We start from the raw sequence: 14,201 nt of genomic DNA on the forward strand, positions 1-14,201 counted from the left end.
CCCACCCCCCAGTGACAGACACCGTGGAGTACCCAGGTTGCTCTCCTTCACTTTGGTGTTTTATTATTTCCAAATCTCTGCGTAGGTACAGGATCATAAGGGCGCTGTGTTTTTTTTTTAAAAAAAAAAACAAGGAGCTAAAACGGCTTGGCTGATGTGGCCAGTGGGCCCAGGTGCCACCACCCTGTCCTGGGAGGGCGTCCCTGGGCTGGGGGCCTCTGGGCACTGTCTGGCCTGTGTGCCTGTGGCTCTCCGGCCAGCAGCCTCCCTGGGGCAGAGGGGTGGTGCAGCCCCCTCCCTGCCCTGCCCCACCCCGCTAGCTTTGCAGATGTCTTGGCAGAGCCAGGGCAGAGCTGACAGTCCTGTCCCCAGAGGTCTAGTTGCTGCAGGTGGACGCCAGTCCCCTGCGTGTCTGCAGTGATGATCCAGCCCCGGAGGCCCCAGCAGTGGCCGCCGCGCTCAGAGGACCTGCTCTGTGCTGGAGGCGGAGATGTCCAAGAGCCGCCAGGCCACATAGGGGTTGAGCTCGTCCTGGTCTCGGCAGAGCGCCCACACGTACAGCATTCGCAGTACCTTGTCCTGCAGAATCGGGGAAGGGTGAGGGCGGGAGGCAGGGAGCGAGCCAGGCACCCACACCAGCATGAGGGAAGGGCAGGAGACGCTGCCAGGCCAGGACACTGGGAGGGGCCAGGGAGCGGTGCTGGGGTGTCAGCCTGGGTCTGGGGACCAGAGCAGAGGCTGGGACAGAGGCTATAATTCAGGACTTGGTCAAACCAGACAGATCAGCCACCTTCTAAACTCCACCAGGCCCAGCTAGGGCCCTGGGACTCCTCAAGGTGCTGCCCTGCAGCCCCCACATCCCTTGTCTGACTCTGAACTGGCCTCAGTGCATGTTCCTGCCCCATCCCCTCCCCCACTCACTCACCGGGTCGCCCTCCACCACCTCGCCTTTGGGGTTCTTGATCACCATCACCATCTGGGCCTGGAAGGTGATGATCAGCACAGGGCCCTGCTCCATCATCTTGCCCATGGCCAGCTGTTGGGGGGGGGGGGGGGGGGCGTGGGAAATGACAACAGGGTGGGCGGGCCTCAGAGAATGGTCCCCAGCACCCTCCCTGCCGCTCCCCTCCAGGTGCAGACCCCCGCTTCAGCACCACATGCCAGCGCCCCGGACTGAGGCTGTGCGGGCACGTAAAGGCCTCAGAGCCGGCCTGTCTTGCGCACAGGCACAGGCGTGCCTTCAGCTCCCCATGGGGAGGAAATCGAGGCAGAGCAGACCAGTGGGGGCCTGAGTAGTCCTGACAAAGCCTCCACCCTCCCCAGTGAAGGTGCAGGGATAGCCCTGGCTTCTGGGGCCTCAGGGGCCCCTGGGTCTGGGCAGCAACACCCTCCCGGCCACCACGTGCCTGAGAATTCCCAACAGCAGGACTGTGGAAACGTTTCACTGAAAGGGACGCTGGAGGTCATTTAACCCAAGCGCTGGAATTCCTCCGGGGATGCGGAGCTCACCCCTCCCAGCTGAGTGCAACTCAGAGCAGCACCCCTACCCACCCTGGGGTCCACCTGGCCCCCCGGAAGAGGCACTCACGTCGATGTTGTCGATGTCCAGGATGCGGGAGTGGAACTGGAGGCCCAGCGCCTTGGCCTGCTGGATCGGGTGAGCTAGCTGGCTGTAGGTCTGCAATAAGAAGCCAGATACACCCATGTGGTCGGCCACCTGCGCCCCCCAGCCATGCCAGGGTGCCGCACCGCAGGGGAGCCGGAGGCCGCGCACCCTGGGCCAGCGGCGATGTTTCAGGCTTTCAGCTCTTGCACCTTCCAGAGATGGCTCCTGGCGCCTGGGTGTGTGGCGCCAGGAGTGGCAGATGCCAGGAGCACGGGTCCAAGCGGGGAGGTTGGTGCCACCCGTTTGCTGGCTGGAATCACACGCTTCGCTCTCATCATAAAGACAGCACCACATCAATGCTATTGAAAGTGGTATTAATCAGTGAGGCTGGGAATTCTGGAACGCGGTCTGGAATACTCTCCCAGAGGTAAGTTGAGGCCTCTCTGGCTGGTCCTGAACATGGCCACGTCCACCTCCCTGTGAATCTTGGCCTGGAACCAAACGCTTTTTCTAGGATTTGTTCTACCCCATGGCTGCTCTGGGCTGCGCTGCCCGGGTCTGCCGCCTTCTCACGGACCAGCCCCTGTGGGCGGCTCTCGGCCACAGGCAGCCTGTTCCTCCTACGGGGGCGGTGGCACCCCCGAATGACACCCTAACCCTCTTGTGCCTGCTCCCAAGCCCGGGACACAGCAGCCAGCAGCCTCATATCTCAACAAGCAACCATGACGGAAGACATTCCAAGAGCATCCACTGTTTATGGAAGTAACTGATCCACCCAGTGAAAAGAAGAAAAAAAAAAAGGTGCCAATCTGACTTCTTGTGTGGTTTCTTAAAGATGACATTTTCAAAACACCCCTGTGTGAGTGGCTGCAGCTTCAGCTGCGTTTCCAAGCGTACCAGCAGCAGCTTGCTGGCACGGATAACCAGCCACATCCTGATGCCTGCCCCCCCCGCCCCCCCCTAAAAAGAAAAAACGAACCACTCATAAATGCCTGCTGGATTAGTCACTGTGCAGGGGAGTATTTAAGAAGAAAACCTGACATCTTCTCCTCTGCTTTTCCCAAGTTGTTTGTGAGCTGGGTACAGAATAGAACCAGCCAAGAGACTGGATTGCTCAATATCAAGAAGCTGGGGGAGAAAAAAAACAGCCAACTCCGAGTCGACACAGGTCAGGGAGTGAGCCGCAGGGTGGGACGAGGTGGCCTGATGAGACGGGAGCCCCGCGGGGACAGGGAGGCTGCCAGGAAGGGGCAGGGCAGACAGGGTGCTCCCGAGGGTGCCTGACCTGCCGCCACGCAGCCCAGCGCTGCCCGTGGCCCGGGACCCAGAGCCCCGACTCCAGGGAGCAGCCGGGCCTCATCAGGACGTGCAGCTCTTCCCCGGGGCGGGAATCTATCAATGTCTGTTTGGGTCTGTGTTTGAGGATCCTGCGATGAGAAGAGCTAATGAACCTACCCAGCGCCTCGTGTGCTGAAGCGCTGCTTCTGTGTCCCCAAAGCACTCTGCCGACCCGCCACGAGATGAGCCCGATGATGGCACTCCAGCCCAGGGAAGGGAGGCCATGGGGCCTCCAACCCCACCTGCTGGTCAGCACCCATGACCCCCTGCACAGAGGGAACGATCCAACGCACCCCAGAGTTATCCGTTGTCCCCTTCCCACCCGCTCCCTGACCGCTGGGCCCCCAGCCTGTAGCCACTCCCACCCCCGCCACCCCCAGCCCTTGCTGACTGAGCCACCCAAGCATAGCTCATCCGAACTGTGAATTCTTCTTAGGCCTAAAGAGAGGGAGAAATAAAAAAGCAAGCAAGCACTCACAGCTTCATAGCACCAGTCTTTGAGAATGTCGAGCTCTCCAGAAATCATGGCCTAAAAAGGGAAAGACAAAAAAATAAGTGTGAGAGTGAGAGTGGGCTTTGAGGCAGGAAAATGATGGAATGCTCCCCAGTGAGAACGTTTCCTCTGCAGACTCCCTGCGGATCCTAGTCTGGGGAAGGGAGACCGGGCCAGGCTGCAGCAGTGACAACGGGGCAGCCCAGACTGCATCCCCAGGGCCTGCTGGAAGGTGGCAGTGTGGGGGGCTCTTGCCCTGGCTGGGAAACCGAGGCAAGGAGGCCAGGCAGGACATTCTGCCTCCCGTGGGGACAAAGCCCTGGACAGCCAGGCCCACGCGGGACGGGGCAGAGGGGGAGTGTGGGGGAAGGTTCCCAGGTCCAACGAGAGAAGCTTCCACAGGAACTGGATCTGGTGAGGGTCAGGGAGGGTCCTGGCCGGGGACGGGGTGTGTGTGTGAGGGGTTGGAAGTGCTGGTGGCAAACCACAGGGAATCTGGGGGCTGAGACAGTCTCAGGCCAGAAGATTCTGCCTGTGCTTGGGCTGCTGCTTTGGGGAACTGCTACATTTTCACCTCCTCCCACCCCCGCCCCAAGTGTGGGGAGGGACCTGGGAACTCCGAGGAGATGGGGCCACGTGGAGGCAGCACAGGAAGAAGGGACAGGCACGCGGCTGGACAGCCTGCCTGCGGTCCCCCTAAGGCCGTGCCTACTAAGGCCTGGCTGGGCTGCGGGAGGCCCAGGCTCCAGCCCCAGCTTGGGGGCCACAGAGAGGCAGAGATGCGGCAGGGAAAAGGCAGTCGACCTAGGTCAGGGGCCTCGAGGAGGGTGACCTTGAGCCAGCTGCCCCCTCGTTTATGAGCCAAAAGGAGACGCAAGAAGACCAGAATATGGGATCAGGATTCTGAGAGAGGAGAGGCCCCTGGGCTGCTGTGCTGGTCCTGCCTCCCTGCCCTGAGGAGCCAGCCTGACCCACACGCTGCCCCTAGGCCCTCCTCAGGCGCGCCCACGGGGCAGCAGCCAGCTTCTCCCAACTCCTGGGAGGCCCCCAGCCGCTTCAAGGGAACAACTTCAGGAAGAGAGCTCGAGGGAAACAAGCCGGGGGCTCAAGGCTCCAGTGGGTGAGACACTCGGTCCCTGGAGCAGACGCACCCCGTGGGCGAGGCAAGAATGGTCACAGCACCGGCCCAGGGACCCACAGGGGTCGCGGGCGACCACAGGGGCCTGCCTTCTCAGAGCTGCTTGACTGACCAGGGCTGGGTGTGTAGGATGAACACTGGAGCCAAGTCTCTGCTCGGAAACCCCCTCCAGCCCAGTGGCCTTGGCACAACTTTCCGCGGGGCCGCCGCCCTGCCAGGCGCACACCCACCTCCAGCACGTTGGGGATGATGTCGTTCTCACACTGCTGCAGGAAGCGGTCTTTGTCGAAGGCGGGGTCCACCCGCAGGATCTCCGTGAGCACCTCCGACATCTCCGTCTTCGAGAACAGGCCCCCTGGGGCAGCCAAGCCAGAAGTGGGGTGAAGGCCTGGGACCCCCTCCCCACGGCCAGCTCAGGGTGGGGCGATGGTCCCGGGGCAGCCCACTCACCCAGCAAGTCTGTGACCTTGTCTGTCAGCACGCGGGACGCCCGGATGAAGGCGTTGTCGCTTTCGTCGTACTTCATCTTCATCTCGAAGAACCCTGTGGGGGGGGGGGGCGAGTGGGGTCAGGAGTCCCTTCCAGAAAGACACCCCCACTCCACTGTAGCACCTGCACAGACAGTGAGGGGGCCTCTCTGAGCTAGGGGCCTGGGGGGCTGTGTGAGCTCTGGGGGCCGCCCCTGCTGGGTGCTGCTTTCACTACAAAGAAAACACAGGCCTCTGGAAATCCTCATTCCAGGAGGGACAGGGCTCCCTGTCAGCGCTGGGGAAGCCGCGTGCCCCAGACTAAGCAGAGAGCTCTGGGCCTTGAGCTGGTTCCTGGCCTGTGAGGGGGTGTCAAGGCCGAATCCATGGGCGGCGGTGGGGGTGCTTGCACCTGGCTGCCCCACAACCACACTGGCTCCAGCAAAGGTGGTGACCCAGCCCTGAGGGCAGCGCCCCTGCCACCCAAGACACACTGGGTGCTTCCCTTCTGGCCGCCCGAGGCCTGCGCGCCGCTGCTCACGCACTGGGCGACCCGGCAGAAGTGACTGGTCCTCTCTGACCCCGGTCTCCTCCTCTGTCCTGTGCCCAGCCCTCGGAGAGCACTCAGTGAGTGTCCGTCACCACTCTGCCATTGGGCAGTTCTCTTGAGACCTGAGATGGGAACACTCACGGTTAAACACCACGTTGTTGTCCCTGAAGTCCTTCCACTGCTGATACCACTTGGAGTCCTTGTGCAGCACGACCCCCAGGGCCTCCCTGGGGAAGATCGGGGAAGCCAGGGAGCACAGCCCGGGAGCCACCCCGCCCCCAGGCTAGAGGAGGGAGAAGGCGCGGCAGGACCCGTGATGATCCCAGCCTCCTGCCTTTTCTTTCCCCCACCCCGCCACCCCACCCTTTGCCCCCCAGTTCTCTCAGGGAGCCAGGGAACCCCGAGGAGAAAGAAACCCCACAAGCTGACTTGGGTAGGAACCCTCTGTGGGTCCTCAAAAACGGACACCAGTGCCCGTGCTGAAAAGGGAGGTGGTGAGGGGACGGGCGGGCCCCTTGGCTGGGCTGGTACCTACTCGTTGGCCTCAAACACTTTCTCCTCCTTGAATTTCTCTCCAGCGAACTCTTTCCTCTTCCTGAGTCGCTCGGGCCGCCGGTAGGGCCCGGTCTGCCCCAGGACACTCTCGTCGATCTCCTTCTTGACAGACTCCACTCCCTGCAGAGCGCAGCCAACCACGTGGGAGCTGAGGCCCCCAACACCCCACCCTGAGGCCACACCAGTGCAGGTCTCAAGGTCACCTGACTCACAGGTGCAGGGCAAGGACATCCCAAGCCTCAGGGGGAGGCAGACGCAAGCGGCTAAGGGGAGACCCCAGCTCTGCCTGACTTCTGCCCCGACCACCTCCCCGTCTCCGAGAGCTGCCCCCACACGACGCTCACATTCTGAAGCCGATTCTCCACTCTCCCTGGAAACATTCCTTCACGTTGGCCAGAAACCGGAGGGGCATCCTGAGAGCTGCCTCTGCCCCATCACCCCCATCCTAGCTGACCCAGTCTGTGGATCCCACTTCCCAAAACCCCTGGAACCCATTTCCCTCCTGGCCCCACCACCCAAGACACTCTCCAGCCTCCTCTGAGCCACTGCCGGAGTCCTCGCTGGGAGGCTGTGCTTTCAGGATGAAACCTGAACTCCCCGCACGGCCTCCAGGACCCTCTGGTGTCCCTGCAGTCACTCTGGCCACACCCAGCTGAGTGGGGCGCCCCAAGCCTGCGATGCCTGCTCTCCTGGCCAGACGTCTTCTCCGGGTGTTCCTCTGTCATGTGTTATTCAGAACTGCCTGCCCCTTCTCTGTCCCCATTCCTGTCCCAGGATCCTCTGAGAGCAGGAACTCGGACCTTCTCTCCTGTGGCCCTGTGGCCAGTAGAGGGCCAGGCACGTGGTAAGCGTAGACAGGTATTAAGGAATGAATTCAGGACCTCAAGTAACCCTGAGCCCGACAGTCCCTGGGATCTGGATGCAAGCTAAGGGTGTCAGCAGCTGACAGCGGGCTGGAGGCTCTTGGTACGTGAACCTGCAGCTCCCTCGGGGCTGTGGTTTGCCCAGGGCCACTCAGCCAGGAGGAGCCAAGCCCTGTGCATCCTGCAGCCCTCCGTGAGGCCTCTCTGGGGCTGAGTCCAGAGATGGGAACTCCGGCTCTCAGGCTGGGAGCAGGCCAGAGCCACAAGTGCCCGCACGCTCTCTCTCACCTGGGAGAGGGCTTTGAAGGCGGCGGTCCTGCCAAGCTTCTCCCCACCTTTGGACACCGACTCAGCCGACTGCTTGGCGGTCTTGGCTGCTTCTTCCACACCCTCCTTGATTTTCCGGCCAAGGTCACTTTTACTGACTTCGTCAAGACTCTACTGAGACAGAGAAAGGGGGGAGGGGTGTCAGCGCGGCACCTGCTGGGGGCCTGCAGGAGCTGCCCCAGAGCTAAGAGCAGATCCAGCCTCCAAGGGCAGGAGCAGGCGTCCTGAGCCCATCTGGCTTGTGGAGCCAAGACTGAGGTGCACACACTAGAGAAGGCTGCCTATGATTTCGGGGGCCGCTGGACCATGGGACTCTGGGCTGGAACGGGCAGGAGCCCTGAGCCCTCCAAGGACAGCACAGAAGAGGCAGCCCTGGGGTCAGGAAGGAGAAGCAGTGGGTGTGCCCAGCACGAGTCTGACCTTGAAGCAAAGCCCTGCCCGTCTCTCCAGCCCAGGACAGAAAAGCAAAACAGAAGCAACAAAAAGAAATCCCCCGCCCCTCCAGAGTCTCACTCCCACCTCCACCTGCACCTGGGAGCTAAGCGTCCCCACCCCCCTTCTATCCTAAGGCAGGAAGAAAAACACCCTCGTTTCACCCTCCTGTTCTCGCTTGTAGCACAGAGGCTTCTACCTTAAGCGGGGCGAGTGGGCTCGTCTGACCGCGCCCTCCTTCCCGAGGGTGTCCTGGACTTTAACTCCGGGAGCCTCCCGACCAGGCAGGCTCCTGGCTACTCACCACCCCTGCCTGCTCAGCCCCTGCTGCGGCTCCCGGCACTGGGCCCCCGCCCCTCCCCCAGAGGTGAGGAACAGACCGGCCCCGGGAGGCTCGGCCTCTGGGGACCCTGAGGCCATTACCTCCTTCACGGTGCCCGAGATCTCCCCCAGCTTCTTCCTGATCACCTCGCTCGTCCTCATGGTTTCCGATTCAATGGTTCTCTAGGGGAAGGGATGTTGTATCTTTGTGTTGCAACACACAGTCCAAAGAAGTGTTTTCTCAGCCGTCCCTTCCTCCCCACGCCCCTCCCCCGCCCCGCAGCCTGTCCACCCAGCCCCTTCCCTACCCCCAGGGTCCCTGGCTGCCCCAAAGCCTGGCGTGTGGGTCTCTGCAGCTGAAGGCTGTGACAGGGACCCTCCTGAGCACAGAATCCCAGGCCCCGCCTCTCTCTCTGGGTGACAGGGGGTGATCTTGCCCATCTGCTCATCAGCGATATATTGGCAGGGGGGCGGCGTTCTCATCCTTCTCCTGCCCGGCTCTGCCCCCACCCCGTCACCCTGCCCCAACCTCTGCCTGCGCTGCCCCCAGACGACCCCTCAGCCCACTCCTCTTCTTTAAAGAAAAGGAAGAGCGATCCCCCGCTGGATGGAATCCCCCACAGGTAGTTACACCCAAGTGAGCGACTTGGGGAGACTCAGAGGGACCAGGCCTTGCCCATGGCCGGGGAGGCGGGGCCAACAGAACAAAATCCTGAGAGACCTGGGGCAAGTGCCCACTGCTCACGGGTGCGATGGGGGTGCTGCACCAACCTCGCAGAGCCCTCCTGGGCGGACAGATAAAGCCCATCTGCTGGCGGGCGCCTGGCAGCTGCTCCGTGAGAGGCGGCAGCAGTGATTAATATAGTAATCACAGCAGCCCTGCAACCCACTTTGTACCCATGACACAGAGGCCCTCAGGAGCAGCGCATCTCATACCTAGGGCACGATGGCCCCGGGGGTCCCATGGAGGTGCAGATTCTGACCCAGCAGGGCGAGGGGGCTCTGAAACCCCGCCAGTGCTAGGCAGAGAGTGCTGCCGTCTCACCGCTGAACTGGAAGGCTGGGGGCCTGCTCCTGGCCCCTCGCTCCCCGGCCACTGCACTGGGAGCGAATTCTGGCGCTGGGAGCACGCGAGCCCACCCAGGGAGACGCGAAGCAAAGGGGACTCACGTATTTCCTTCTGGCTTCCTGGAGCGCATCTGACTCTTCCAGCTTCCTGGCCTCGTCTCGGAACTTTTTTATACTTTCTTTCATTTCTTTGTTTTTGGCTAATTCTTGTTTGATATTATCTAGCAAGCCGGAGAGAAAGCCTTTCCTGTTTCCAGAAGAATAGGATTTGCACTAGGAAGAACGGAAAAGAGATGAAGGATTTTTGAAATTTTCTCCTTTCTGTTGTTATAGGTTTAACAACGAAGAGCTATCTCTTTTAGAAGAGTACAACAAATTAAAAAACCACCAGGCAATAAACTGTGGGACATCCAGACAACGAGATATTATTCAGCCATAAAAAGAAATGAGTTATCAAGCCATGAAAAGACATGGAGGAGTCACACGACATGTTACGTCAATTATATCTCAATTAATTAAAAAAAAGAAAAAAAAACAAGGGTAATTCCCTGGCGGTCCAGTGGTTAGGACTCAGCGCTTTCACTGCTGTGGCCCAGGTTCGATCCCTGGTTGGGGAACTGAGATTCCACAAACCATGCAGCACTGAGGAAAAAAAAAAAAAACACAAGACAAGACGTGGAGGAACCTTAAGTGCGTATCACTAAATGCGAGAAGCCAGTTTGCAAAGGCTACAGACTGTAGGATTCCAAGATCCTGGAAAGATCTATGGAGACAAGGAAAGGCCAGTGGTTGCCAGGGGCTGGAGGAGGGGAGGGGTGAACAGGCAGAGCACAGAGGATTTTTAGGGCAGTAAAACTACTCTGTAACAATACTGTTAATGGTAGATACTTCATTATACATTTGTTCAAGCCCATAAAATGTACAACACTGAGAGGGGACCCTAATGCCAACCTCAGACAACAGTCAACAGTAATGTGTCAATACTGGCTCATTAGTCGTAACAAATGTACCGCCCTAACTGCAAGATGTACAGCCCGGGGAAAACTGTGTGCCAGGTGGCAGGAGGGGGGAGAGGAGGTTGATGGGCACTCCCTGTACTTTCCACTCAATGTCTCCATAGAACTAAAACTGCTCAAAAAAATAAAGTCTATTACAAACAAAAGAAAATGCCAGGCTCCTTCTCCAACAGGAAAAATGCTGGGCGAGAAATAGGCACAGCTTGGAATCCTCATGGGGACTCAAATGCCCACCCAAATGCCAGGCCTAGAGTTGAAAGGATTTTGTGGCCACTCATCCCAAAGAGGGCGGCACAGGCCCTACTCCCGGGGCTTCTAGGCCCGGGGTAACTTCTTCCTTTCTGGCCACTCCCAAGTCCCCAGCTGGGCTTTACATGTCACCCAAGGGCCTGGAGACTGGCACAAACCTCCCTCTCTCAGCCCACAGGGCGACAGTCACAGAGAGCCCAAGTTCAGGGTCCCCCCTCCAACCCCCAGAAGAAAACCCAACTGAACACACCCAGAGGCCAGCAGACAGTGTGAGGCCCCGCTCCAGGCACTGCCCTGCCCGAGACACAGGCTTCGGATCAGACGTCGCTGGGTTTAGAGCCCTGCTTCGCCCCCTGTGTAACTAAGCGCAGGCTCAGGACAGAGAAAGCTTAAAGAAGGACTGTCAGTTAGTCAAGTCACAGGGAAATAGCCGCAAGTGCTCAGCTGCTCCAATCACTTTCGCCAGTGTGCAGGGTCCGCCAAAGTGGCCGGGGGTTCACCGTACCAGTCTCAGGGGCAACTGTCTTCCTGGCCCCCATGCAGCCCCGGGAAGAACAGCAGCACGTTTGGGTGTTGCCCCACAGGCGGGGTGGCCTGGCCTAGCACTGGCAGACCGCTGTCTGGTCCAGATGCGCCCTGACCAGCCTTTCTCCAGGGGAAGTCCAAGTTCTCTAAGACTCTGTGTGTGTGGGGGCGGGGGGCCCTGGACAAGTAAGGGGAAGGGCCAAAGGGCACATCCCAGGCCCACAACAGCCCCAGGACAGGATCCAGGAGATAAAGCGTGCGTGAGGCCTGCACAGGTAACTAGAGGGCTGAGATGAAGGGAAGCGAGGGCGTGGGCTGCCCGAGCATGTGCATTTGCAGGCAGCGTGAGGTCTTGGGCTTTCCGCCCCATGGTGGTGAGGCCCCAACAGAAACGAGGTTGAAGAGGAGTGACAGGGAGGACAAAAGCTCCAGAAAATGCTCCGGCCTGGGGAAAGCCAGCCCCAGGAGATGATGGGTGACTCAGCTCAAATGCCCAGAGGGCTGTCACCCAGCAGAGGGCACACCCTTGCTTGGTGAAGGACCCACACATGGGAGCCACCAGGAGGTGGATTTCAGCTCAGTTAGAGGGATGCCCTGCTAGCCACCAGAGCTGAGACAGGCTACACTGTGAGGCAGGAGCTCTACCCCTAACAGTGCTGAGCACTTCCCGGGATACCAAGAGGACCAGGCCCACTGGGCTCTGTAACTCCAGGAGGTCTTGGATGTGGAATGCCTGCCAATCAGACGTGCCTGGCGGTGTGGGCAGCATCCCGTAGCCCTCTCTCCTGTCAGCTAGGTCTGATTTTCACACCTCCCCCTTCTGCCGGTTTGCTGGTGTTCTGAGTCACTCACCAGGGTCAGCTTGCCACTCGGCTGGGGCATCTGATAGGTGCCATGGGGCAGTGGCACTAGGTTGTGGCTGGACAGGACATGAACCGCGCTGCTGAGGCATCTCTAATTGAGGGAGAAAACAGAAAGATCCATTGAGACCAGAGGATGACAAGAAAGTAAGTAGGCCATGCTGAAAGAGCAGGGGTCGCCTGACATTCATTTGCCGATTTTTATCACATGCCAACCGCATGCTAGATGCTCAACAATCTTCCCAAATTCTGAGAAGCCAGGAGAATCTGGTGGAAAGAGAAAACACTAGATCTGCACCTCCAGGGCCCATGTCAACCCTCCTGCTTATGAACCTGGGGGAAACCAGAAGGGTCCCAGGAAATGCCAACCTAGGTTGGATGAAGGCTAAATGTGCCAGTCTGGCTTAATACCTTAGCCTGAAAATGGGCACGCTGAGCTTCAAGGCATAAACGCTGCTAAGTTATTGTCCCAGGCACAACCCTGGAATAAACCTACCATGTCCTGGTCCAGGGTTGGGATGTGAGCAGAGCAACTTTGGGGAGTCACCTGGGCAAAGGTGCTGCTAACCTCATGTGAAAGGCATTTCTTCACCTACCAATGATGAACTTAAGCTCCATGAGGGAAGCTACAGGCAGGTCCTGTTCAACACTGCATCCTAGCACCCAGCACGGAGCCAAGTACACTAATGTCAATGACCTGATAGAACCACTCTTCCGTTTCCACATTCCCTGGGCCTTTCCTCTCCCTGTTCCATGCTTCCTATCTCCAGAAACTCTAAACAATACCCCGAACTTACACGGATACCATGATCTCTTATAGCTACTCAAGAGTAACTCTTGGGATTTAATTAAGTTGTTTTACTCCTCTGAATGCTGGAAACACTGACTTCAGCAACAGTCTGAAACAGAAGTGGATGGTTGTCTAACTGGGGAGAAAAATCCCACAGCAGGACCAAACCTGAGGGTGGTTCTCCTTCGGTCTTGTGCCCAAATCCAAACACATGTACGTTCAACCTCTAAAACCTGACTCAGAAGACAATCGGCCCAGAAAAAAAGCTCAGTCCTGAATCAAAAACACCTTCTTTCTTCTGACACTTAGGTTTCTGTGAGATATTCTCCTTCCTCCAGAGTGTGGCTCTGGAGTAAGACTGACCTGAGCTTTGGACCAGGTCAGCCACCCCACTGAGCTCTGAGACCGTGGGCAGCTCGCTTAACACGTCTGAGCTCCCAGCTTCCTAACCCGTGAAATAGCTACAAATGGCGGCAACGTGAGTACTATCTTCCGGATGCGCTCTACACGCCTTGACCCCTGGGCATCTATGAGCCCAGGCTCTTAGCCAGAGCGACAACTACCTCCCACACTTTCAGAGGATTAGAAGAGGCGATGCAGGAAACGCTCCCGGAGAGGGGACCTAGCATACAAAGATGAGCTGTGATTGTCACGGTTTTTTGCCTTTTCCTCGCTACTTTTTCTCCACTGAGCTCCACGGACACCACTCACTCCTCGGTACACGTGGGGTCAGCCAGGAAGTGAGGGGCGATCCGCTCCCTGCCCGGCCCCGTGCATTGCGGCCCCCGTCCTCAGGCCTCGCTCGGGGGCCCACGTTCCGGGGCCCCCGCCCCGGCCTCGGCTGACCCAACGACCAAACTCCGAGCCTCTCGCCGAGTCCAGGGAAGTGCCGAAGGGGCCAAAGGCCTGGGGAGAACGAGGCCCTGGAGGTCACGGGTCCGGAGCTCCCTAGGCCCGCCCCCTTGCCCCCGCACATCTGCTCACCCGCGGGCAGCGGCACCAGCCTCCCCGCAGCGCCGCCGCCGCCATGCTGGAAGATCCCGTGTGACCTTCTCGTGGCGCGACCCGATGGCGTCATCAGCCTGGTGAGGCCTAGGCCTGGGAAAAGTGAGACCTGGGGGTGGGGTTTGTGAGAGGGAAAGGCCTATCATTGGACAGCGCTCCCAAGGAGGGCGGGACTGCGGGGGGAGGTCCATAAGGGGGCGTGGCCTTATAGTGGGCGGGAGATACCTAGAGAGCTCTGTCTTTGATAGGGCAGAATTTTGGAAGAGCGGGGCCTGTGACTGGGATGTGACCTGGGGGGCGGGTACTCCGGTGAGGCAGAGACCTATGGTTGGATAAGACAGCGAAGGGGCGGAGCCTGAGGGTGTGGATTCTGTCGCGAGCGGTGATTCTCCTACAGACAGCTCAGGGTTCGCATGGCCGGAAGAACGGGTAAACAGAGCGACCCGGACTGATGGACCAGCCCGGTAGCTTCACTGGCAATGACTGCTAGTGTCCAACAGATGGGCAAGTGAGTTGCTTCAAGAGCAAGAGCGAATGAGCCCAATTTTGTACAGCACTTTGGGAAGGCACCTGTTGGTTTTGGTCCAGAAAGTGAACG

At 59.3% G+C, this 14,201-nt stretch overlaps 1 protein-coding gene across 3 annotated transcripts; it reads right to left on the bottom strand.

The window, feature by feature from the left end:
- Nucleotides 1-37: 37 nt before the first annotated feature.
- Nucleotides 38-13,683, bottom strand: TIMM44 (translocase of inner mitochondrial membrane 44). Of its 3 annotated transcripts, XM_057710166.1 has the most exons (14): nt 13,583-13,683; nt 11,801-11,902; nt 9,261-9,431; nt 8,193-8,273; nt 7,299-7,448; nt 6,128-6,267; nt 5,734-5,819; nt 5,026-5,118; nt 4,806-4,930; nt 3,423-3,473; nt 2,892-3,033; nt 1,589-1,678; nt 926-1,036; nt 38-579 (listed from the first exon to the last, which is right to left on the bottom strand). In XM_057710166.1, exons 1-14 carry the CDS (start codon nt 13,625-13,627, stop codon nt 377-379), a joined length of 1,590 nt encoding a protein of 529 aa, XP_057566149.1. In that variant the 5' UTR covers nt 13,628-13,683; the 3' UTR covers nt 38-376. The 3 variants fall into 3 exon arrangements, with proteins under 3 accessions (XP_057566149.1, XP_057566151.1, XP_057566150.1); XM_057710168.1 differs by lacking the exon at nt 2,892-3,033; XM_057710167.1 differs by lacking the exon at nt 11,801-11,902 and having other exon boundaries at nt 13,583-13,658.
- Between the last annotated feature and the right edge of the window lie 518 nt (nt 13,684-14,201).

This window comes from Hippopotamus amphibius, chromosome 15, assembly GCF_030028045.1.
Source record: "Hippopotamus amphibius kiboko isolate mHipAmp2 chromosome 15, mHipAmp2.hap2, whole genome shotgun sequence".
Classification (NCBI taxonomy): Eukaryota; Metazoa; Chordata; class Mammalia; order Artiodactyla; family Hippopotamidae; genus Hippopotamus; species Hippopotamus amphibius.

What these genes read in the sequence shown, in the direction of transcription:
- TIMM44 (XM_057710166.1), bottom strand. Translation starts at nt 13,627, where the DNA reads ATGGCGGCGGCGGCGCTGCGGGGAGGCTGGTGCCGCTGCCCGCGG. An exon ending in AGGAAGCCAGAAGGAAATAC is followed by an intron (nt 8,274 to 9,260) that starts GTGAGTCCCCTT and finishes CCCTTCCCCTAG; the next exon opens with AGAACCATTGAATCGGAAAC. An exon ending in TGGACATCGACAACATCGAC is followed by an intron (nt 1,037 to 1,588) that starts GTGAGTGCCTCT and finishes CCCCCCCAACAG; the next exon opens with CTGGCCATGGGCAAGATGAT.